This window comes from Phoca vitulina, unplaced genomic scaffold (genome assembly GCF_004348235.1).
Source record: "Phoca vitulina isolate PV1807 unplaced genomic scaffold, GSC_HSeal_1.0 scaffold52, whole genome shotgun sequence".
NCBI lineage: Eukaryota > Metazoa > Chordata > Mammalia > Carnivora > Phocidae > Phoca > Phoca vitulina.
The window spans coordinates 3,623,916-3,646,940 of record NW_022589755.1 but is presented as its reverse complement, the minus strand read 5'-3'; the positions used below and the strand labels follow the sequence as shown (position 1 = coordinate 3,646,940).

General features: G+C 52.9%; 1 protein-coding gene and 1 long non-coding RNA gene across 2 annotated transcripts in view; one reads left to right on the top strand and one right to left on the bottom strand.

Moving 5' to 3' along the window:
- Positions 1 to 3,009: 3,009 nt before the first annotated feature.
- Positions 3,010 to 7,645, bottom strand: LOC116622381. The gene is made up of 3 exons (XR_004297560.1): positions 7,294 to 7,645; positions 5,741 to 5,892; positions 3,010 to 3,326 (listed from the first exon to the last, which is right to left on the bottom strand). It is a non-coding gene; the product is annotated as an uncharacterized LOC116622381 (long non-coding RNA).
- Positions 7,646 to 11,032: 3,387 nt separating this feature from the next.
- The window catches only part of CACNG8 (calcium voltage-gated channel auxiliary subunit gamma 8), a gene marked incomplete at its 5' end in the record, with an annotated part of 39,655 nt that continues 27,662 nt past the window's right edge, over positions 11,033 to 23,025 (top strand). The window contains 4 exons of the mRNA XM_032388913.1: positions 11,033 to 11,471; positions 19,475 to 19,558; positions 20,623 to 20,763; positions 22,511 to 22,993. Of these exons, the coding sequence (XP_032244804.1) occupies positions 11,033 to 11,471; positions 19,475 to 19,558; positions 20,623 to 20,763; positions 22,511 to 22,993 (1,147 nt within the window). The remainder of the gene's footprint in view (positions 11,472 to 19,474; positions 19,559 to 20,622; positions 20,764 to 22,510; positions 22,994 to 23,025) is intronic.

The following is a 23,025-nucleotide window of genomic DNA, read 5'->3' as shown; positions in this document are numbered from 1 at the left end:
GTTATATAACGCTAACTTATTGTTTTTCAAGGATGCTTAATAACGACAGTTTGCATAAATTAATTGCATAATTTATCGACGGCTTCCTATGTGCCAGCCACTTTGCATTCAATAACCCAGGGAAACTGGTGCTTTTCTATTCATCCCATTTTTATAAATGAGGTCCTAGAGGTGCAGAGAGATAAATTAACCTTTTCCTGGTCACACAGCTAGTAAGTGGTCAAGCTAAGATTTGAATCCTGGGGGTCTCCTGAACCGACCACACTTAACCACTAAGCTGTACAGCTCTGAGTATGCTGAAGCCACATAGTTCCATCTATTTACCTATCATCATTTTCTTTGCTTGATTTAAGAAGTCTCAGGCTTGAACTCAAGACCCTGAGATTAAGAGTCGCATGCTCTACTGACTGAGCCAGCCAGGTGGCCCATCTATCATCATTCTCACACCGTGTTACCCAGTCAGTTAATTTACAGAATAATACCACATACACATGTTAGTGGCTCTCGAAGTGTGGCCCAGGGACCCTGGGGCATCCCTGAGACCTGTTGACGGGGTCCATGAGATCAAAACCACCTTTGCAAGAATACTAAGATATGGTTTGCCTTTTTCACTTTTAGTCTCTCATGAGTGTATAGGGTCCAGAGTCTTTTTGTGGCTTCATGATGGGCGGTACCACAATAGATTGAATGCAGAAGCAGATATGAGAACCCCGCTTTCTTCTAGTAGCCCTAACATTGAATAGATTCTCCAAAATATAAGCCAAGACTACTATATTTTTGTGTGTGTTTGGGAAAACACATTTATTTTTCACTAAAATAAGTTGTCTATGTAAACATTCAATGAGTTTATTATTTTCCTGAAATTAGTACAGATTAAGTCTCCTCTGTTTGAATTTTGAATATGTTACATATCAATAGACATAACACGCAGAAACGAACACTTTTGGGGTCCCCTGTAATTTTTAGGCGTATAGAGGGGTCCTGAGACCAAACGTGTTAAGCATTGCTATTGTTTGTTACGGAAGCAGAAGCACGTCAGATGTAGAGATTCACCTCATTTTATTCAACAGCTGTGTGTGTCCCTTGAATGGACGTAACTTATTTTAGCAATAAACTCATTTTTATTATAAGTTTAATGCCTAGTCATGAATTTCAAATGTAAGCAGCAGAGAAGGACCAAAAGAAAAAAGTGCCTTTCATCTTCTCACTGATCCCAACCCCAGCCTCATTTCCCAACGGAACGATTGTTATCATTTTTGATTATGCCCCCGGGGGGACATTTTTGGGTGTCACAGTTTGGGGGGGGGTGCTGTTGTCCTCTGGTGGGTGGAGGCCAGGGATGTTACTGAATGCTCTCTGATGCACAGGATGACACCCACCACAAAGAATGATCTGGTCCAAGATGTGACTAGTGCTCAGGTTGAGGAAACCTGCCTTAAACAATATCTTTGCATTCACGTACTCTCCCTTGCCTTTTCTTTTCTTTTCTTTTTTAATTTTTACTGACACAAATGAGATTTGGTTAAATCTGTCAATAGGAAGTGAATCTTAACTCGTAGGAGATCAGGGGTCCCTCCGAGAACCGGATAAAAGTTATAGACCTCCAGAAAAGAGTACCCATATTCACAAAATTTCATAGGCAATTTCCAGAGCTTCACAGATACCCCCCAAACCCTGCCACAATTCCTTGGATGTGTAACTTTGAATCATCGTCCCAGGACATCCCATCTGGAGCGAGATCACTACCCACACCCCCTCCCCATCCCCTCTACAGACAGGAGGACAAAGTGCCCAGAGCACAAGTGTTTGGTTCTGGGGTCCCTTAGGGAGGCAAGGAAAAGCAAGGACTGGAACTCAGGCCACCTGATTCCTCAGCGCTGGAATATTTCCACTTCACCCTGAATGAGGACATTTTAGAAACGCTGATCTTCTCTTCCTGGTACAGCGGGAAAACACGCCACCACCACTCTGTTCCTCTTGAGAAAACACAAAGGCCCCAGCTGTTGTTGACGAGACACACTCAAGCACCTGGGAGGGAGAACGCACACGCAGGATATGAGGCGGGAGAGGGGTTGGACAGGGATGGGAGGTTGTAATTGGCTGCCCGAGGACCCTAGAATATGTATCCACTTGTTCCCTGAGTCTTTCACTCCTTCCTCCATCCATCTCTCCATCCATCCATTCGGCACCTGCAGATCGACGCTTCCTATTTACCAAAACCGGGCACTATGGGGATAGCGAAGTGAACCGGCCCCCACTCTGCTGCGGGGGACAGACTGACATGCCAATCACAATGCAGGGTAGTCACCCTGCTCTAATGGGGGCACGACAGGGCATGGGGGATGCAGCTTGCAGCTATATCCTCTGATGCAGCCTTGGGAGATCAGGGAAGGCTTCCCAGAGGAGGGAGCATTTCAGTTGAGTCTTCATGTGGGAGATGGAAGAAGATTCCAAGAGATGGACAAGGTGGAAGGGGTTCCAGGTGAGGGAGCCACACTCAGGAAGCTTGGAAGTGTAAAGGAGCCGAGCAGAGTGGGGAAAACCACTCCAGTCTGCAGGAGGCAGCTGTGGGGATGGCATAAGACAAGACTGGTGCTCTTGGCAAAGGACATAGATCAAGAGCTTATATTTTCTCCTGAGGGCAATAGGGAGCCATAAGAGAATTTTGAGCAGAGGAGGGAAAGGGTCCGCTCTGAGTGTTGGAGAGCCTTTAGGGGCCGAGTGAAAATCGGGCTGGAGGGAGACTGGAGGCATCCATCGGCTGGTGGGACAGTCCAGACAAAAGCAGGACAGAGGGAAGGGGGTGGATATGAAAGGGATCCAGGAGGGAGAGGGGCCCGCACACGGGGACTGACTGACTGGTTGTGGGAGTGGGGGAGAGGGAGACGTGGAGAGGTGGCATTAATGTGCCGCTGGTTGAGCTGTCCCTGTGTGACCTTCACAGTGCAATGTGATTTACAGGGTCTATTAGTGATTGGCTGCCGTGTAACAAAGGACCACAAATGGTCAAAAGCAGCATGTATTTATTATCTCACACTTTCCATGGTGCAGGACGCCAGTACAGGACACGGGGTCCTCGGCTCGGGGCTTCCCAAGGCTGCAATCAAGATGCTGGCTGGCCGCATCCTCATCTGGAAGTTCGATTAGGGAGAGGCCCACTCCCAAGCTCCCTCAGGAGAGAGAGATCATTTCCATGTGATTGTACAGCTGATGTTGTTCCTGTGTTCTTGCTAGCAGATGTCATCCTCGGGTCTTCACCACGTGGCCCTCTCTGACATAGGGCAGCAGGAGAATTGCTTGCTCTGAATCTCTGCCACTTCTGGACCCTTTGCGAAGAGATTGCTTGATTACGGTAGGCCCACCCAGGATTAACTACAAGTCAGTTGATTAGGGACCTTAATTACATGTGCAAAATCCCTTCACCTTGCCATATAGTGTAATCTAATCATGGGAATGACACTTTACCCTATTCACAAGCTTGCCCACACTCAATGGGAGGCAATTCTAAAGAGTGTGTATGCTGGGGGTGAGAATATTGGGGGTCATTTTAGAGTTCTGCCGACCACATGGGATCAGGGGAAGTAAGGGCAGAGGACCTTCTCGAGCCTAAGGGCTTAGCAGACTTATCTCTGATTCTACAGCCTCTAGATCTCTGGGTCAAACCCATGGGAGACCTTGGATAATGTGTTTGTTTTTTTTTTTAAGATTTTTTTTTTTTTTTAAAGATTTTATTTATTTATTTGACAGAGAGAGAGATAGCAAGAGAGGGAACACAAGCAGGGGGAGTGGGAGAGGGAGAAGCAGGCTTCCCGCTGAGCAGGGAGCCCGATGCGGGGCTCGATCCCAGGACCCTGGGATCATGACCTGAGCCGAAGGCAGACGCCTAACGACTGAGCCACCCAGGCGCCCCTTTTTTTTAAGATTTTATTTATTTATCCCACAGGGAGAGACAGCGAGAGAGGGAACACAAGCAGGGGCAGTGGGAGAGGGAGAAGCAGGGATCATGACCTGAGCCGAAGGCAGACGCTCAACGACTGAGCCACCCAGGCGCCCCGAGACCTTGGATAATGTGACATGAATTCATGAGCAAATATAGGAATGAGATCTGAAAGGGGCCATAACCGGAACATTCTGTGACACCCCTTCTGAAGGGTCCTTCCATGAACTGAAGGGTTGATCAGTGGGTCTAACATTTCTATCCTACAACACAAAGTTCAGAGATGCTATCTCAGTTCTCAAAAGGATAAACATAGGATCCAGAAGTGCCACACCTAGGTATATGCCCAAGAGATGTGAAAACTTATGTCCGTGGCGCCTGGCTGGTTCAGTTGGTGGAGCATGCAACTCGATCTCAGGGTTGCGAGTTTGAGCCCCACGTTGGGTGTAGAGATTACTTTTAAAAAATAAAGTCTTTGGGGGCGCCTGGGTGGCTCAGTCAGTTAAGCATCTGCCTTTGGCTCAGGTCATGGTCCCAGGGTCCTGGGATCCAGCCCCTCCTCAGACTCCCTGCTTGGTGGGAAGGAATTTGCTTCTCCCTCTCCCTCTGTGCAACCCCCCCCCCCGCCCCATGCTCTCTCTCTCTCTCAAATAAATAAAGTGTAAAAAATAAAAATAAAAATAAATCCTTTAAAAAAATAAAATAAAATCTTTTTTAAAAAACCCAAACATGTGCCCAATGCAAAAACTTGAACACAGATGTTCACGGCAGTATTATGTACAATAGCCAAAATGGGGAAATGACCCGAATATCCAATGGATAAATAACATGTAATATATCCATACAATGGAATGATATTCATCAGTAAAAGGAAGTGAAATAATGATACATATCACAACGTGGATGAACCTGGAAAACATGCTCAGTAGAAAGAAGCTAGACACAAAGAAACACATATTGTATGACTCCATTCATATGAAATGTCCAGGATAGGCAAATCTACACAGACAGAAAGTAGATTAGTGATTGTCTGGGGCTAGGGCAGGGTGTGGGGGGTGGTGGGGGATGATGGCCGGCTAGGGTGGGTGGTATCTTCACAGGCTAACAAGAATGCTCTGAAATGGATCTAAACTCGATGGTTGCCCTATTCTGTGATTATAGCTAAAAGCCATTGAGTGGTACACTTTCCATGGGTGAATTGTATTGGTATGTGGATTCTATCTCAATAAAGCTGCTAAAAAGAAACCAGATATACGCCCTCTGAAACAAGCAATCACGATGTAAAGTCTATCGCTTCCTGCCACAAAATGAACCAACAGAAGAACTAAAACTATTTACACGGGGAAGAAGGGAGGGGAAGAGTGAGGTCGACAGGAGTTAAAACCTTATCTATCAGAGAAAAGGAATCTATAATGTATAAGGCTGACACATCCAGAAGATAATTATTATTTACAGATGGAAAGGCAAGTAAGAGAAGAAACAGCTAAAAACGTTAAGAGGCTTTTCCAAAAAGGAACAGGATTTGAAGTGGGACAGACTAAATTACTTTTTATTATAACCCCTTACTACCGGCGTCTGGCACAGGGTGGTCCCTGCCACAGAGACCTGCCCCTCGAGGATCACTAGTTCTGAGGTTTAGAAACCCTGGCTTGTTTTATTAGCTTCATAGTTGTTTTCATCCTTTGAAAGTTTCTGTTTTTGTTGTTTATTTTTAGCAGAGGCAGTTTAGAAGACAGCACAGGCTCTGGGATCTGAAGCCCCGGCTCTGAGGGCAACCACTTCCTACCTTGGTGATGGGCTTACCTCTCTCAGTCTCAGTCTCCACATCTTTGAAATGGGGGCTAATGACAGAAGCCGGAAGACCGAGGCAATGCCCGCGAATGACTTCAAGTCTGTAATAGTCGGCACTCAATTTATATCGGTGACCATCACTGTTCGCAGCTGCGTCCCTCTCCCTGGCAAAAGAACAGAGGCGGGACAAATAGTTCTCAAATGAATGAATTCCAGGCCCCTTCCCTTGAGGCTGGTGTTTCTTTGCTTCCAAACAAGGGGTGTCAGAATGCTTCTCTGAACTCCTTTCCCCCGTGGCCGTGGTGAGAATTAAGTAAACTGACCTCTAGAAACTCCAAGTGGAAATGAGAGATGCTGGGTACGGAAGGATATGGCTCCTCCAGGGTGAGGGGATTGGGTGTGTGGGGAATACAGGTTTTCTCTGTCTCTGCCAGTCCCCCAAAGGGAGGAGCTGACCCCAAAATGGCATGTTAAGTGGCTTTGAAGTTCCCCTATTGCTGTCCGCCCCTGTCAAGCCCCACAAAGAGGCTGCTTCATCTCCAACTCTGCCTTTTATTCCAACTATGCCTTTATTGGGTACCTTGTGATACATCTCTGAGCCTCAGTTTGCTCATCTGTAATATGGGAACGTCAGTGCCCACGTCGCAAGGATTCTGTAAGAATTCCACGAGACATCGAAGCATGCAAACTCCCTAGCCCAAGTCTATGGTCATGGCTAGCTTTTGGGTTTTGGATAGCATTTGCTGGAGGACAGAGTCTTGAAATAACTGCCTGTCTAGAGCAGTGTGCAAAGACCTTTTCTCATCCACGTTCTCCATACATTGGAGGCAGTTTTTGTTTCCATTATAACTGAGTCTAGAAAGAAGGAAATGTTTTGTCCAAGGTCACACACTGGCTACAGGCATCTCTGAGATTTGAATCCAAGACCAAACTTTCTGACTCTCAGATTTTCTGCCTCGAGTCGTCCCACCCCCTGCCCACTGGCTAGTCCTGGAACTCCAACAATCATTATTCTTCAAACTTGCAGAGCTGTCCCGCCCAGCCCCGGGCGGAGTTCAAGACCGATTTCCACCCGAGTTTCTCACTTCCTGTTTGCCCCCTCACTCCCGTTCCCGTCTTGGGGGGGGATCTAACTCCTGGAGCAAGTGACGGGTAGGGTGGGGGGATGGGGAGATGAAGTGTCCGTGAAACTAAGGGCTTACTACCCTCGTAACTTGAATAGAAGAGAATTTCATTCTCAGGGGCTCTTTGCCCTTGGCAGCCGTTGGGGGGGGGTGGGAAGGCCCGGGGAGGTGGAGCTGTCCCTTGGATTTGGGGGAAGGGGACAGCTCCTGGGGTCCTTTTGGAAAGGCCCTCTCCTCGTTTCCGGCGCTGCAGCTAGCCTTGGCTGGGCGCCTGGATCCTGTTGCTATGACGACAGGAAGAGGCGGCGGCGGCGGCAGGCGATGCTGTGGAGAGATGGAGGCTAGTGGGGGTGGGGTGGTGGCTTTGAAATGGGGATGGGGGTAGGGATCAGGGGCGAGGGATGTGGTGGGGGAGGGGCGCGGGTGCCCTCGGTCTCTGACCTCCTTCATCCATCGGAGCCTGGCCCCTCTCCTGTTTTCCTCCAGCTTCCTTCTGATGCCTCCTCAGTGTCTCTCTGTGTCTCCATCCCGGGGTCTCTCCCAGCCAAGCGCTCTCCACCTATCTCTCTCTTTGGGTCTCTCTCTCTCCTTCTGCACCTGCCTTTCCGTGTCCAGCCGCCTTCTGCCACTCAGAGCCTTCTCCCCTAAATTTCTCTTATTATTTACTCTCTTGTCCGTTCCCTCTCTCTTTCTCTCTCTCCATCTTTTTCTCCCTCTAAAGCATCCTTCTCTCCATTAAGACCTTGCCCCCACCCCCCCATTTCTCTCTCCCTTTCTCTCTCTCCCCCCAACCCTCAGTCTCTGTCTGTCTCTCCCCATCTGTCTCTCCTCCCCCTCTCTGGATGACTCTGTCCCTGTCTCTTCTTTCCTTCTGTTATCCCATTCTGACCCCCCCATCCTCTCCCTTACCCCATCCCCCATCTGTCCCCCAGTCTCTTGGTTTCTCTCTTTGTGTCTCTGTCTCTGTCCCCTTCTCTCTCTGGATATTTCTCCGTGTGTGTGTCTCTTTCCAACTTCCTTCTGCTACCAGCCGCTGCCTCCCCCAAATTTCTCCCTCCCCCATTTCTGTTTCACAGTCTCTGGGTTCCTCTCTTTCCGCTTCTCCTTGTCTCTCTCTGTCTCTCTCCCTCCCTCTCTGGGTCCCTCTCTCTCTTTTTCCTCAGCTTCCTTCTGCCACCCAGACCCTGCCCCCCAATCCTTTCCCTCCCCCCACCTCCTCTCCGTGGCTCCCCCATCCTCAGCGGCTCCCCTCCCCCTCCCTCCCTCCTCCCTCTCTCTCTCGTCCTCCAGCTCCGCACTTTACCCAGCGACACGAGAACCAAATTGTCTCCTCACCTTTTTTTTTTCACCCCGACCCCCACTCCCTTGGGGCCCGAGCTCAGAGCTGCCCCTCAGCCTCCCCTCCCACCTCAACACCCTCATTCCCCATACGCCTCCTCATCTCCACCCCCCAACCAGGTCGGACGCCTGGGTCCCTCGCTGCTGGGGGAGGGGGAGCAGTGAGAACTGGGAGCCACAAGGGTTTTTCTGGGGGGGGTGCAGACAGGGGGGCTCATCGTCCCCTCCCCAGTGCATCGGAGAGTTGACCTATCGTTAACAGAGGTGAGACAGATCTTTTTATTAATCGGAGGTGGGTGGGTGTAGAAGGAAGGTTCTGTGACCCCCCTAATTCTGGAGGAAGGAGCCAGCCTCTTCAGAGGGAGAAGGGCTGGTGACCCCTCTCATATCCGGAAGCTTTAGGATTGGGGGTCCCCTGCTCCCTCCTCTTTTGCTGCCGCTGACAGATGGACTAAAGGAAGAGTCCCTAAAACCAAACAGATTGCCCCTCAAATCGACAAAATGAAAAGATCTTCAAATCTTTTTTGATGGAGAATTTCCCTCACTTACCCCGTTTCCATCCCCTGCTTATTTTTGGTTGTGGGGGGCCAGCAGGGGGAGGGGTACACCTCGGGGTCATGGGCTCACCCCGGGGTGGAAGCAGAGATTTGCTAGGACAGTGGCGGTGGTGGTGCTGGTGGTGAGGGGTACGGATGGGGGAGAAGAAGCCAGGAGATGAGGAAACTCGGCATTTGTCTGGAGAGGAAAGAGGAAGGGACCAGAACTGAGGACAGGGGCTGGGGGATATCAGTGTCCAGTGGGCTGATGAATGGGGATGGGTAGGGGCTGCGTGTGGGCAGGCTAGTAGAGGTGGGGGAGGGAACACATGTGTGGGGCACTAGGCCCAGTTGCCATGGAGACACCCCCCATAGACAACCTTTCTCAGCAGCCCCTCCTAGGAGCAGACCCAGGCAGGGCCAGCTGATGGGGGTGGAAAAGGCCAAGGTCACCCTGGTACTAGGACGGGGGGTGGGGGGGTGGGGGGGTATCCTGTTGGCTTCCAGGCTCTGAACCTTAACAGGGGGTTTGGGAAAGAAGTCTAGGAAACAGTGAGTGGTGGAAACAGGTAAGGGTCCTGTGCCTGGAAGGAGGGTTGGGGTGGAGAAGTCAGGGCTGGGGGTGTGGTGGTGGACATGCTGGGGAAGAGGGAAATGAGGAGACCCGGTGGGGGGGGGGTTGCTGAGTGGGAAATTATTCCCAACTAAAAGAGAGTTTGTAGCCTCGTGGATGAAATTTTTCTGAGGGGCACTGTCTATGGGGGGGCTCCATTTACATTTAGAAGTAAGTAGGGCTGCAGAGCATGTTCCTGCACCGGTGAAAGAGTAAGGGGAGTTGGGGGGTTCCCAAGAAAGGAAGTTGGTGGGGGCTCCTGAAGGGAATTTTCCTGAGTAGAGGAGATGTTGGTGGAGGAAGGGGATTCTTGGTGGTGTAAGAGAAGTCAGGTTAGGGGGGAGGTTCTTGTAAGTTGAAGAGAGTGGGAGGTCCAAGTGAGTTGGGGAGATCTGGAGTTGGGGGGTTCATCGGTGTGATGAAGATAACAGGGAACCAGGGCTCCAGTCAGGGGATTTGGAGGCAGTGGGAGATGATGGAAGGACAGAAGAATGGGGTGGGAGAGATGCTGGGCAGAGTGGGGGGCTCTCCCTGGACAGCAGTGGGAGTTTGGATCAAACCTCGGGAGATTTCTGAATGGAGAGGAAATGTGGGTCTGGGGGAAGGGATTCCTGTGAGTAGCTCCTCCGTGGAGCTCATGGAGGAAATTTTTCTTAATGGAGGAGGAGAAAGTGATGGCTATGATGAGTTTGCCTAAGTTGTAGAGACAGTGGGGGCCAGATTCGGAAGACTTTTTTAAGCAAAGCAGAGGGTGGGGGATTTTGCTTGAGTCCAAGATGTAGTAGGGGATTGGGGTTGGTCCAAGGGAGACAGTGGGTGCTGTAGAGTAAGTATGAGGGAGATGGGGGCATTCTTCTAAACCAGAGGGTCCAACGTGTTGGTTGCCCATTAGAATCCCCCAGGGAACTTTCAAAAACCTAGATGCTCTGGGGCCACCAGAGCAATGAAATTGGAATTTCTCTGATGGGGCTGAGGTGGAGCTCAGGTGGGGCTCAGGTGGGTATCCTAAAGATCAGGTATCCTGATCTCTAAGGTCCTTTGGTGATTTCACGGTGCTTTTGAGGTTCAGGACCTTGGTCCAGAGACATAGAGGTCTGAGTGGGGAAGGGGGTTCCTACCCAGAAGGGACTGTAGGGGGATGGGGGTGGTAGTGGTGGTGACCATGTGGTTCTTCTTAGTTGTGCAAACAGTCAGGATTCCTTGGGAAGATTTTTGTTAGCTGAGGAGGGATTGAGAAATTTATGTTTCTTGACTACAGGACATAGTAGGTGAGGAGGTGAAACTTGCAGGGGACGTGGGGGGCGGACAGAACTGTGAGAGATCAGAATGGCGATGGGGATCTTGTAGGTTCCTTGGGAGGAGGAAGCCCTGGGGCCAGAGTGGGGGTGGGGTGGCTTTCGCGGTGGGGAAGACTGGAGGACCAGGGGGAGGAGCGGGAAGGCGCAGGAGGAGTGTCTGCTGTGTCAGGCACGGTGGGGGGAATTTTTCCCAGTGGGATTTAGTGGGAAGACCGCCCTGGGCCGAGGGAGACTTTTTCAGAGAAAGGGAGGCAGGGAGGACCCGAGTGGAAGGAGTTTCTTCAACCTAGGAAGTGGTGGGGGTTCTTTGTGGGGTGGGGGCGGCTCCGTCCTTCTGGACTAATCCGTTTTCTGCTCCCCGCCCCCACCAGCCGGCGACCATGGCCGCCCTCTGACCCCCTCCGGGGCCGCGCCTCCTCCTCGCCGCCCCCGCCCAGCCCGGCCGGCCCCGGGCCCCCACTTCCGCCTGCGCTGTGTCCCCCCCAGCCGCCGGCACGGCCCCGCCCCCGCTGCCCCGGTGGTGGCCCACGGCCCCCCGGCTGCCCGTGGTCAAACTGGAGTCGCTGAAGCGCTGGAACGAAGAGAGGGGCCTTTGGTGCGAGAAGGGGGTGCAGGTGCTGCTGACGACGGTGGGCGCCTTCGCCGCCTTCGGCCTCATGACCATCGCCATCAGCACCGACTACTGGCTGTACACGCGCGCCTTCATCTGCAACACCACCAACCTCACGGCCGGCGACGACGCGCCGGCCCACCGCGGGGGCGGCGGCTCCTCGGAGAAGAAGGACCCCGGCGGCCTCACCCACTCGGGGCTCTGGAGGATCTGCTGCCTGGAAGGTAGGGTGCGGGGGGCCCCTGCCTCGCGCCCCTCCTCCCCTCCGGACTCCAGGCCCCTCTCCGCCGGCCGCTGCCCGCCCTCCCCCGCCCTGTCACCTCTCCTGGGACCCCGGCCCCCTCCCGCATCCCCCGCCCCGCACACTCTCCCTCCCCTCTGGCCCTGGCGCCTGGTCCTGCCTCCTGGGCGCCTCCTGCCCGCTCCCATCGGTCCCTCTGCCTCCTCCCTCCTCTGCGCCCTCAGCATCCAGTCTTCTTCCCTCTCACTTTTGCCCCGGACCCTCCCTTCCTCTCCGGGGCAGTCTCGCCTCCTCTAGGCCCCCTCTCAGCTTCTCTCCACAGACACCACCCTACCCCAGTCCCCACCGTTCCCCCTGCCCCTTCTTCCTCCTCTTGGGCTGTTTCTCCCGCAGACGTCATGATCATGCCCTCTCTGGGCAGAGCTCATGACCCTCTTCTCTCTTCCCTCCTGTAGACTCCAGTCATGCTTGGCTCTACCCGTTAGGATTGCCTCCAGCCTCCCATCCTGGCCCTAGGCCTCCTCTGCTTCATCTTCCCTCCACTCACACCTCCTTCACCTCTTCCTCCTCCTTGAATACCCCACTTCTGGACTCTAAGACCACCGCCTCTTCCAGTCTCTGTCTCTGCTCTGTCCTTGGGTCCTGCTCTCCCTCTTGCAGCCCTTCTCCTAGCTGGGGCCCTCCGCCTCAACCTCCACTCACTAGCCCACTGCCGCTCTCTCCCTCCCCAGCTCTTCCTCCCTCCCACTCAGCTTTGCTGTGTCTTTGCACAGCCCTGGGCCGCCGGGCAAGAGGAAGGACGTCTGGGTCTCAGGCCCACCATGCGTCTGTCCCCTGTGTGAATGCTCTCTTTTCACCTCCCTGAGCCTCACAGCTCTCACCTGCAACTACACAATCCCAAACCTCGCCTCCAGCGTCAAAAAGACCAAGATCCCTCCACTTCCTCATCGCTCTCTTTTCCCATGCTTTCCTCTTCTCTTTTGCTGAGCACTCATGGTGAGCAAGGAGTGCAACTGTCTCATTTAATCCTGTGAGGCAGGTGCACCCTCCTGTCGGGGCTCAGAGAGGTTAAGCCACTTGCCCAAGGTCGCCCAGCTGTGATTGGGGCAGAGCCAAGAGAACTCAGGTCTGAAGGATGGGATGTGCAGATATGCTTTGTCTGGTGCGCCAAGTGTTTAAAACTGAAACCAAAATCTGAATCAGTTGCCAACATTTAAAAATAGGGAGACTTCACATTGAAAGTCTGATTTCCGGCTTCTTTTGAACTAGTGGAAGATTTGACAACGCAGGGCCTCATTCTGCAGTGGCCACGACTGGCCCATCCAAGCAGCAGCTGCTCCTTCAGATCAGGCATGCGGTCTGTGGGTCCCCACATTCGCCTCTGCTCCCTATCGCCTCACACCCGTCCACTCTCTCATTATGGTACTTCCTTTCTCCTGTGGACATTCGAATCCATGTCCATTCACTGGCCTGACCAAGCACCAAGTACCGGCCGCGTGTGGAGGCTTGCATCCTGAAACCCCTAGGACAGGGTACAGCGTATAATAAGAATGCCATCCATCCATCCATTCATCCATCCATCCATCCATCCATCCACCCGACCAATATTTATTGGGTTTATACTATGCGCCAGGCACTGTTCTTAATCGCGGCACTATGGCAGCGAAAAACAAAAGATCCCCGTTTTTATATGTGTTCTATTCAAGAGGGAGAGACAAATAATAAGAAATTTAAGTAAACAAAACCTTTACGGTGTTCGCTGGCACTAGGTGCTAAGGAGGACGGGGGAGAGGATGGAATGTGTTAGGACACACATGTGTGAAGTTGCAGGTGAGGAGACGAGGATGGGCTTCGCTGAGCAGGTGACCTCGGGGTGGAGGTCTGAAGGAAGTGAGAGATGGAGCCACACGGCTCTCTGGAGGAAAGAGCCACAGCGAAGGCCCTGAGGTGGGAGCCTGTGTGTCTGGCCCCCGGCAGAGTGAGTGAGGGGACGTGGTGGGAGATGCAATCCAAGAGAGAACAGGCCCCGATTTCACACGTTCTGGGTGCTGGAAGGTGACTTGCCTTTCCCGTCCGGAGTTCCTGGGCTGGCTTACACTGCGGACCAGGGCAGGAGCGCTCTGGCCCGCGGGGGAGAAACTGAAGGGGCGGGCGGAGGCTTGTCTGGGCTGGGGGTGGGCGGAGTCGGAGACGTGATCTGAATTCAGAGCGTGTCCCAAAGCTAGAGTGGAGGTGGGGGTTGTGGCATTGACGGCCGGGTGGCTGTGGGAGGTGAGAGAGAGAGAGAGAGAGAGAGAGAGAGAGAGAGAGGTCGGGGTGTCTCTAAAACAGCATCTCTCAACCTCAGCGCTGTTGACACTTTGGCGTGGATGGTTCCGAGCTGTGGGGGCCCGCCCTGCGCACTGTAGGGGGGCTCGACAGCATCCTGGCCTCCACCTTCTCTTCTCCGTGCCAGGAGCAGTCCCCACGTCGTGACAACCAAAACTGTCAACTGTCTCTGGTCTGGGAATAAATTCGCCCCCGGTTGAGAGTCACTGCACCCAGGGCTGTGGCCTGAGCATGGTGGGGGTGGGGGTGGGGGTGCAGGCAGGGGCCCCCGGAGGATGGTACAGTGGGCGTTTCATTGCATTTATTTTATTGTCTCTGATCTAATTTATTGTGAGCAGAGATATCAGGAGCTCCGTTTTGGACATGTTACATTTGGGATGCCTATTAGGGATACCACCTAGGACAGGGGTGGGCATAGCAAAGTGCCATATAGTCAATATTTTAGGCTCTGTGGACCTGTCCCTGTCACAGCCACTCCTGAAAACAACCAAAGACAACACGTGAGTGAATCAGCGTGGCTGTGTTCCGGTTACACTCGTATGTGGACACCGACATCTGAATTTCGTATCTTTCTCACGTGCCACGAAACACTCTCCTTTGATTTTTTTTTTTTTTTTCAATCACTTAGGAAATGTAAAACCCATTCTTCGCTGGATTTGGCAGGCTGGGTTTGGCCCACGGGTTGTAGTTTGCTGACCCCCCGATCTAAGCTGTGAGCGATATGATGTATGAGGCCAGAGTTCAGGGGACAGTCTGGGCTGGAGATATAAATTGGGGGGGTCATTGCATATGGATGGATGAGGTCACCTAGAGAATGCGAAGAGAGAAACATACCAAACAATTAGATGAAGGGCTGCAGCCTGAGCTAGTCCACTATGAAAAAAGAGATGAGAGAAGCCAGCAAAAGGAGCTCAGAAAGCAGGAGCCACAGAGATTTAGGGAAAATAAGGTAAGTGGGTATCCCAGAAGCCAAAGGAAATGTTGCAAGGAGAGTGTAAATGAAGGTGTGTATGTGCCACAGAATGCTCATAATAGCCCTGTGTGATAGGTACCCCTGTTACCTCCACCTTCTAGAAATGGAAGCAAGGGCTCAGAGAAAGTGAAGCGACTTTCCCAAGGTCACACGACTAATAGGTAGTCGAGTCTGGATTTGAATCCAGGTCTGTTTTATTTCCTAGGAGAACAAAGCAATGCATCCACCAGCTTCCAGCCCATGTGGGACCCAGGAATGTAGAAACTGAGCCCCCTGGACCATTGCCTCCTGAAGGCAGTGGATCCCCGTGGATTTTCGGGTTCCGTCCCCATGTCCCTGTGAGTCTCCCCGACAGATGCAGTAGATGGAGTGGCTGAGACACAGACTTTGGGACAAGACTGGGATTGGGTTTACCTCCTGTCTGCCGAGCACAACAGGGTGACCTTGGACCACACATTGAACCTCTCTGTGCCTCATTTCCATCCTCCGAGGATTGGGAATTGCAATAGCCCCTGACCCACAGGGATTGTGGAGGGGTTCAATGAGCTGCAATTGTAAGGCATTTAAAAGGCTAGCAGGCACAGAGTAAGGGCTAGATTATGTCGTTTATATTTTGTTGTTGGTGTTCTTCTAATTATTCAGAATTCAGGTGACTGCCCTGAGCCTCATCTTCCTTGATAGCCCAGAAATCCCAGCCTCTTACCCAGCACTGCCCAATAGAAACATCACACAAGCCGCATGTAGGATTTAAATTTTTCCAGTAGCTACATTCATATAAGGAAAAAGGAGAAGTTTCAATGAGTATAATTTAATAAATAGAATTTATACACTATAATAAATCAATATAAAGGCTAATAACATCTTTTATTTAACCAAGCATAGCCAAATATTATCATTTTAATATGTAAGATAAAAATTATTGATGGAATATTATGCATTTTTTTCATACTAAGACTGAAATTCGGTGCGTATTTTATGCTCACACCTCATCTCAATTGCCACGTTTCAAGTGCCCAAGAGCCACCTGGGGCTGGTGGCATCCGTGTGGGTGTAGCCCCCTCCTCAGGAATCAAGACCCTGGGCCCACAGCTCCATTTATTCAAGCTGGTTATCTAAAGCCCCTGTGCTCAGCACTTTGCATGTCTTATTATCTCACCAAATCCTCCCAATTGTGTCGGGGGGAGTGGTATGAGGAGGAAGCTGACGGCCAGCAAGGGAAGTGAGTCAGCCACATGGTCACCCAACATGTGAGGGGCAGAGCGGGCTGGAACCCACTTCCCCATGCACCCTCACTGCAGCACCCCCACCCCCTCACTCCTGCCTACCCGGGTCTGTGCTGGGCAGGCTCGGGGGAGACCCAGGGACACATCACTGCCATCCCTGCACATAAAAAGCTCCTGGCTCAGCCCAGTCAAGTCAGATCATACGCAGAAGCATGTTGCATAGCCCCCTGTATTCTGCCCTTGACTCTGTTTCACTGAACTCTTATCAAACCCTATGAGGTCATGTCATTGTCCTCATTTCCCAAATGAGGAAGCTGAGACTCAAGAGTATTCAAGTCCCAAAAGCCACACAGGTGGGAAGTGGCCGTCCTGGCATTGAGTCCAGAGAATGTGATTCCAGGGACCATGCTCCACTGTCTTAAATATACTCATTCTCTGAAGCCCAGCTGCACTTAATCTCCTCCCCCCACCCCAAATTAACATCTACATGGGACTAAGCAACTTCTTTCACTCTATGCTCAGTTTTCTCATCTATAAAGCAGGGACGTCATTATTGTCCAGTATCCCTAGGGTTTGTCATAATTACCGAGTGCATTAATACCGGACAAATGCTCGGAGAGGTGCTTGGTGTGCGTTTAGCCCTCAGTACGTACTGGTTATCATTACTGCTGTCATCGCTAATCTGTTGAGAGGGTCTGTGTGCTGTGCGCTTTACATGCTCAACCTCATTTAATTATGATAACTGTTTTGAGAGACGTACTGTGATCCCATTCAAGAAAGGAGAGAACTTGAGCCCACAGTCTTATCGATCACACCATGATGGATGTGCTGATGGATAAGAATTTGCACTTGAGAGGTGTATGATCAATCATTCATTCATTTTTTTTAAATTGTGGTAAAATATAACAAAACATAACATTAAGTTTATCATCTTAACCATTTTTAAGGGTACAATACGGTAGTGTTAAGTACACTCGCATTGCTGTGCGCCCATTCTCCAGAACTCTTGCAAAATGAAACTGTCCCCATTAAACGAAAACTCCCCATGTCCTTCCCCCAGCCCCTGGCACGCACCACTCTACCCTCTGTCTATGAATTTGACTCCTCCAGACACCTCATATAAGTGGAATCATACAGTAACACTGTTTTTAATTTAAAAAAATTTTAATTAATTTTTAAAATGGTAGCAGCTGACACCATTTTCCATCCCCACCAACAGTGCACAAAGGTTCCAATTTCTCCACATCCTCATCAATGTTTGTTATTTTCTGTTTTGCTTTTTTTTTTTTTAAGATTTTATTTATTTATCTGACAGAGAGAGAGAGAGCACAAATAGGCAGAGCGGGAGGGAGAGGGAGAGGGAGAAGCAGACTCCCTGCTGAGACTTGGGACTCGATCCCAGGACCCTGGGATCATGACCTGAGCCAAAGGCAGATGCTTAACCAACTGAGCCACTCAGGTGCCCCTGTTTTGCTTTTTAATAGTAGCCATCCTGGTGGGTATGAGGTGGTATCTCATTGTGGTTTTGATTTGCATTTCCCTAATGATTAGTGATGTCGAGCATCTTTTCATGTCCTCGGCCCATTCAATCATACTCTCATAAAAATATTTATTAAGCACTAAGTGCTAGGCATTGTTCTAGATGCTTGGAAGATTAGTGGTGAACTGAACAGCCTGTAACCTTATATACCGTAGGGCAAACTGCTGTGTTTTAATTCTGCTTCCACCACCTATCAGCTATGAATTGATTAATCCTTTCTGTGGCTCTGCTTCCTCATCTGGACAATGGGTAGATTGACTGATATCAACTGAGCACTTAATTATGTTCTAGGCAAAGTGCTAAATCTCTTTACCTGGATTCAATCCTCACAGCAATCCCATGACGTAGGTCCTGTTATCCCCTTTCATAGGTGAAAGGACTGAAGCAAATTGGCCTAAGTAACACCAACAAGGTCACAGAATCAGGACATGATGGAGTTGGGTTTCATTATCGAGCAGTGTGAGTCCAATTCCCAACGTTTGGCCACTGCACAACACCAATAACATTATCTATTTCATGGGACTCTTGGGAGCTCCGGATGAGTTAATCCACCTAGGAAGCACTTAGCAAATATTAGCTGTTAGTGGAATTACTCACTGCCTTATATTCCTTCTTCCCAATCCTTTCTTTTATCCCCATTATTTTCCCTGTCATCTTCTGCCTCCAATCTCCCCTTCTGCTATGCCTATATTCATTCATAATTTCATTCATTCATTCAACACCCATGTCTTGAGGCCTCCTTTGTGCCAGGCGATGCTAGGGACACATAGAGGAATCAGACTCCCTGTCTTCCCCCTGCAGGAAACTCCCAGCTTACTGAGGAAGAAGAAGCTCATAAAGCAACCTTATGCATGCCAAAAAAAAAAAGGGGGGGGGGGGTTGTGTGTGTGTGTGTGTGTGTGTACCGCAGGGAGCTGTTGCACCCTAGAGGGGGACACTGACCCAACTTTGGTGGGAGGCGTGTGCGTGTGCGTGCCCGCGCGTGCGTGTACACAGGGCAAGCTTCCTCAAGCAGGTACCCTGTGAGCTGCCCCCTTGCAGGCTAAGTTTTTCATCAGTGAAGACTGTGAACGGAATCCACAGCATGGGCAAAGGCCTGCAGGTTGGAAGGAGCCTGGAGAATCGAGGAAACTAAATGTATCTATATTTATATTTATTTACATATCAATCTCCAGTTAGGTGATAGAGGTAGTAGAATAGGAACTGCCCCAAAGTTGAGAAGATGGGTCCCCAAAGAGTGTGTGAATGAGGATTCTGGGATGGAAGAAGGGGGTGAGACTGCATGACGCCTAGAGGCATACCTCCTCACATGCCTCTACTTGCTCCAGCCACTCCATCTCCTTCCAGAGGATTCCAGGTAAGAGCCTGGGAAGCCCTCGTCCTATAGGCAGAACTGAAGAGACTACAACTCCCATGGTCCAGTGGGGCTGCGCTCTCACCGTTGGACTCAAGACTTCATAGGGCCTCATGGGAAATGTAGTCCTCGCCTTCTGTGCGCGCCTTCGTTTTCCCACGCATTTTCAGATCCGGCGACAAGTGCAGAGTTGCCGAGCGCCTTGACATTGCCGAAGCCGTGCCTTCTTTCTCATAGCGGGGGGAAAACGGAAAGCCGGAGGGGTTGTGTCCTAGCCCGGGTTACAGGGCAAAGGTCTTTGTGGCCTTTTAGTGAGTGTTGCATGGGTGTTCCCCGCCCCCCCCTTTTCCTTTTTTCTTTCTTTGTTTAACTGCTGGGAAAACCGAGGCCAGAGAAGTTTAGAGTTTGTCCCAGATGCTGATAGGCTCAGGAGCCAGGATTTCCTGTCTCCCAATAGGCCCAGAGAGAGGAAGGGTTTGGGGAAGGAGGGGGAGTCTTCTCTCACCGGGGGTTCTCTCAACTCTTAAAGCCCCGCCCCCCCACCATCAGCCCCCCCATCCCCCTCCAGGGTTGAAAAGAGGCGTCTGCGTGAAGATCAACCATTTCCCGGAGGACACGGACTACGATCATGACAGCGCGGAGTATCTGCTCCGTACGTGGGGGTCTGAGTCAGAGTGGGGGGGGACTGCCGGGCCTGGGCCGGGGGCCGGAGCGCGGAGGGGGGCGCTGGGGAGCGGCACTTAGACGGCCAATCCAAATCCAGATGTTGAGATCCTTTGGATCCCAATTGGTTTAGTGATCCCTCTCCCACCCCCTCCTCTCACCTTGGGGCGGGCTGAGGGGGCGGTCGGGGGGATCCCGGGAGGTGATTGGCCGCCTTGCTGCCCCGGGCTCGCGGCGACACTGCTCCGTGACTGGTTGTCGGTTTCTGGGCTGGGATTGGCCACTGAGGCGACCTGCGGCGCGCACGGGCCACTCTCGCGAGCTGGCTGAGGAAGCCGGTGCTGCGATTGGTAGCTACCCCCGAGAACGCGGCAAATCCTGAATTGTGATTGGCTGCGGCCTCAGCGGGTCTGAGAAATCGCAAAATCCGTTTGCTGGGGTCTGGAGGGTGGGTGGAAAGGACTGCAGCTAGAGAAGGACAGACAGACAGACACACACACACACACACGCGCGCGCGCGCGAAGCCCAGAGCAGTAGATGGAGCCAGGCAGAAGGATAGGGGGTGGGGCACAGAGGGAGGAAGGGCGGGGAATCCGGAGAGATAGATGAAGCCGGGCAGAAAGGGGGTGGGTAAGATATTAAGAGATTTGACAGATCTAGAGAAAGGGAAGAAATATGCAAAGGAGAAGGAAAAAGAGGGAGGGTCCACAGAGAAGTTCAGAGAAAAACAGAGAGGGAGAGTGATTTTGAGAAGTAAAAAGGAAAAAAAAAATGTGCCAGGAGAGAGAAAAATAGGCCGAGGGAGAAAGAAAAGGAGGAAGAAAAAAGGCGGGAGAGGAGATCAGACCGAAAAATGGAGAAATTTTAAAGAGGAGAGAGAATGAAAGAAAAAATGAAATGACCAGAACACAGGCAGAGAGGGAGACTTGGAGGTTTCTAGCGAGAGGAGCGGAGACGAAAGCCGGCAGGAAGCGCAGCGCGCGAGGGGCGCAAAGGGCCGCACCTGACGCCCTGGCTCCCACGCTTTCTCCCCTCCTCTCCTCTCCCTCGCAGGAGTCGTCCGGGCCTCCAGCATCTTCCCCATCCTCAGCGCCATCCTACTGCTGCTCGGGGGCGTGTGCGTGGCGGCCTCCCGGGTCTATAAGTCCAAGAGGAACATCATTCTGGGCGCAGGGATCCTGTTCGTGGCAGCAGGTGAGAGGCAGAGGGAGGGGGCGGCCGGCTGGGGCGGCCACCTGCGCGGGCGCTTGTGTGTGTTATGTGTGTGTACGTGAGTGTGTGTGTGTGTGTGTGTGTGTGCCTGTGCGTTTGCAAAGCTACCCTGCCCCAGGCGCCTGCTGGGGCCTGGAGCCTTCCTAGGCTCTTCCTAAGCTCCATCGCCACCCGCTGTGCAAGGTAGGTGTCGCCTTCGCGCCGTCTTTGGGGGGAACAAGCCCAGCACTGACAGGTGTCTAGCGCGTAATCAGGGATGCGGGGAGCTTACGTTCCAAAGCCCGCGGTTCTGCACACGGAAGGGGCGGGGCTGGCATCCCGGTGACTGAGCGGCAGATGGAGGGGAGGAACCTGTTTTAGGGGGCGGGGCCTCGTGAACCCCGGTAGATCCAGGAAGATGCTGGTCCTGGGAAACCATCTAGACCAACTTCGAGTGAGGTTTCCCCACTCTCCCCTACCCCCGCAGGTGCTTCCCTGCTTTTCTACGTGAAATGAGTAGTGCTGGGAAATTCCAGGGGGCAGAATCCAGGGAAGGGGAAGGACTTAGCATAAAGAGCAGGGGGTGCTTTGGAGATGGGTCAAGATCTGCTTTTGAGCCAGAGGACTGAAAGGGGGGTGACAAGCGGAGGAGCCGCGTCTGGACCCGCAGGGGGCGGGGTTTGATGGGTTGGAGGCGGGGCTTGGGGTAGAAGGGGGACTTGATCCAGTAGGAGCTAATTTTAGACCAGCGGGGGGGAGGGCCTAGACTAGATAACCAGTCTGGATTGATATCACGAAAGGAAGAGTTTAGATCTGTAAGGGACCGAGCCTAGAGAATCAGAGCGGAATTACCATATTAACAGTTTAAACGAGTGTAGGACTCAGGAGAAAACCCAGGTTTATAACGTTAAGGATTGAGTTAGACTAGTCAGGGTAGGGCCTGGAAACCCAGGCCGGGATTACGTCATCACGGGCAGGGATTAGACCAGACCAAACAGGGCCTGGGCCAGCTGAGGCCAGGTTTAGACCAGACTAGTGGAGGTGGGGCCGGGGCTAGCTGGGAGTGGGGCTTCGACCCTCTAGGGGTGGGGCCTAGATCAACTGGGAAGGAGTTTAGACCGTCCGTGACTAGGTCTGGGCCAGCCAGGGCCTGGACCACTGGGGCGTGATCCAGACTAGGCTTTCTTGGGGCAGGGCCCCAGTTAGCCAGGGAGGAGTTTAGAGCACCTGGGACGGGACAAGGACCACCCGGGGCGGGACACGGAGCATTTGGGGGCGGGGCCTAGATCACCCGTGGGTAGAGCTTAGACCAGCAAGGGGCGGGGCCTGGGCCAGCTTGGGAGGAGTTTAGAGCACTTGACGGGACGGGGTCATTTGGGGCGGGGTTTATGCCACTCAGGAGTGGAGATTAGGCCAGCGCGGGGCGGGGCCTGGGCCAGCTCGGGAGGAGTTTAGAGCTTTGGGGCGGGGCCTAGACCACCCGGGGGTGGAGCTTAGACCAGTGTGGGGCGGGGCCTAGGCCAGCTCGGGAGGAGCTTAAAGCACCTGGGACGGGACAGAGCTCGTTTGGGGCGGGGCCTAGACCATCCGGGGGTGGAGCTTAGACCAGCGCGGGGCGGGGCCTGGGCCCGCTCCAGAGGAGCTGCAGCATCTGGGACTGGGCTCTGACTGCCCGGGCGGGACCGCGGGGCGGGGCGGGGGCGGGGCCGGCGGTGGCCTCCAGGCTCCCGTCTGACCGTCCCCCGCCCAGGCCTGAGCAACATCATCGGCGTGATCGTGTACATCTCGGCCAACGCGGGCGAGCCGGGCCCGAAGCGGGACGAGGAGAAGAAGAACCACTACTCGTATGGCTGGTCCTTCTACTTCGGCGGGCTGTCGTTCATCCTGGCCGAGGTGATCGGCGTGCTGGCCGTCAACATCTACATCGAGCGCAGCCGCGAGGCGCACTGCCAGTCTCGCTCGGACCTGCTCAAGGCCGGCGGGGGCGCGGGCGGCAGTGGCGGGAGCGGCCCCTCGGCCATCCTCCGTCTGCCCAGTTACCGCTTCCGCTACCGCCGCCGCTCCCGCTCTAGCTCCCGCTCCAGCGAGCCGTCGCCGTCGCGGGACGCGTCTCCCGGCGGCGCCGGGGGCCCGGGCTTCGCCTCCACGGACATCTCCATGTACACGCTCAGCCGCGACCCGTCCAAGGGCAGCGTGGCCGCGGGGCTGGCGGGGGCCGGCGGCGGCGGCGGCGGCGGGGCGGGCGGCGGCGCGGGCGCGGGCGCG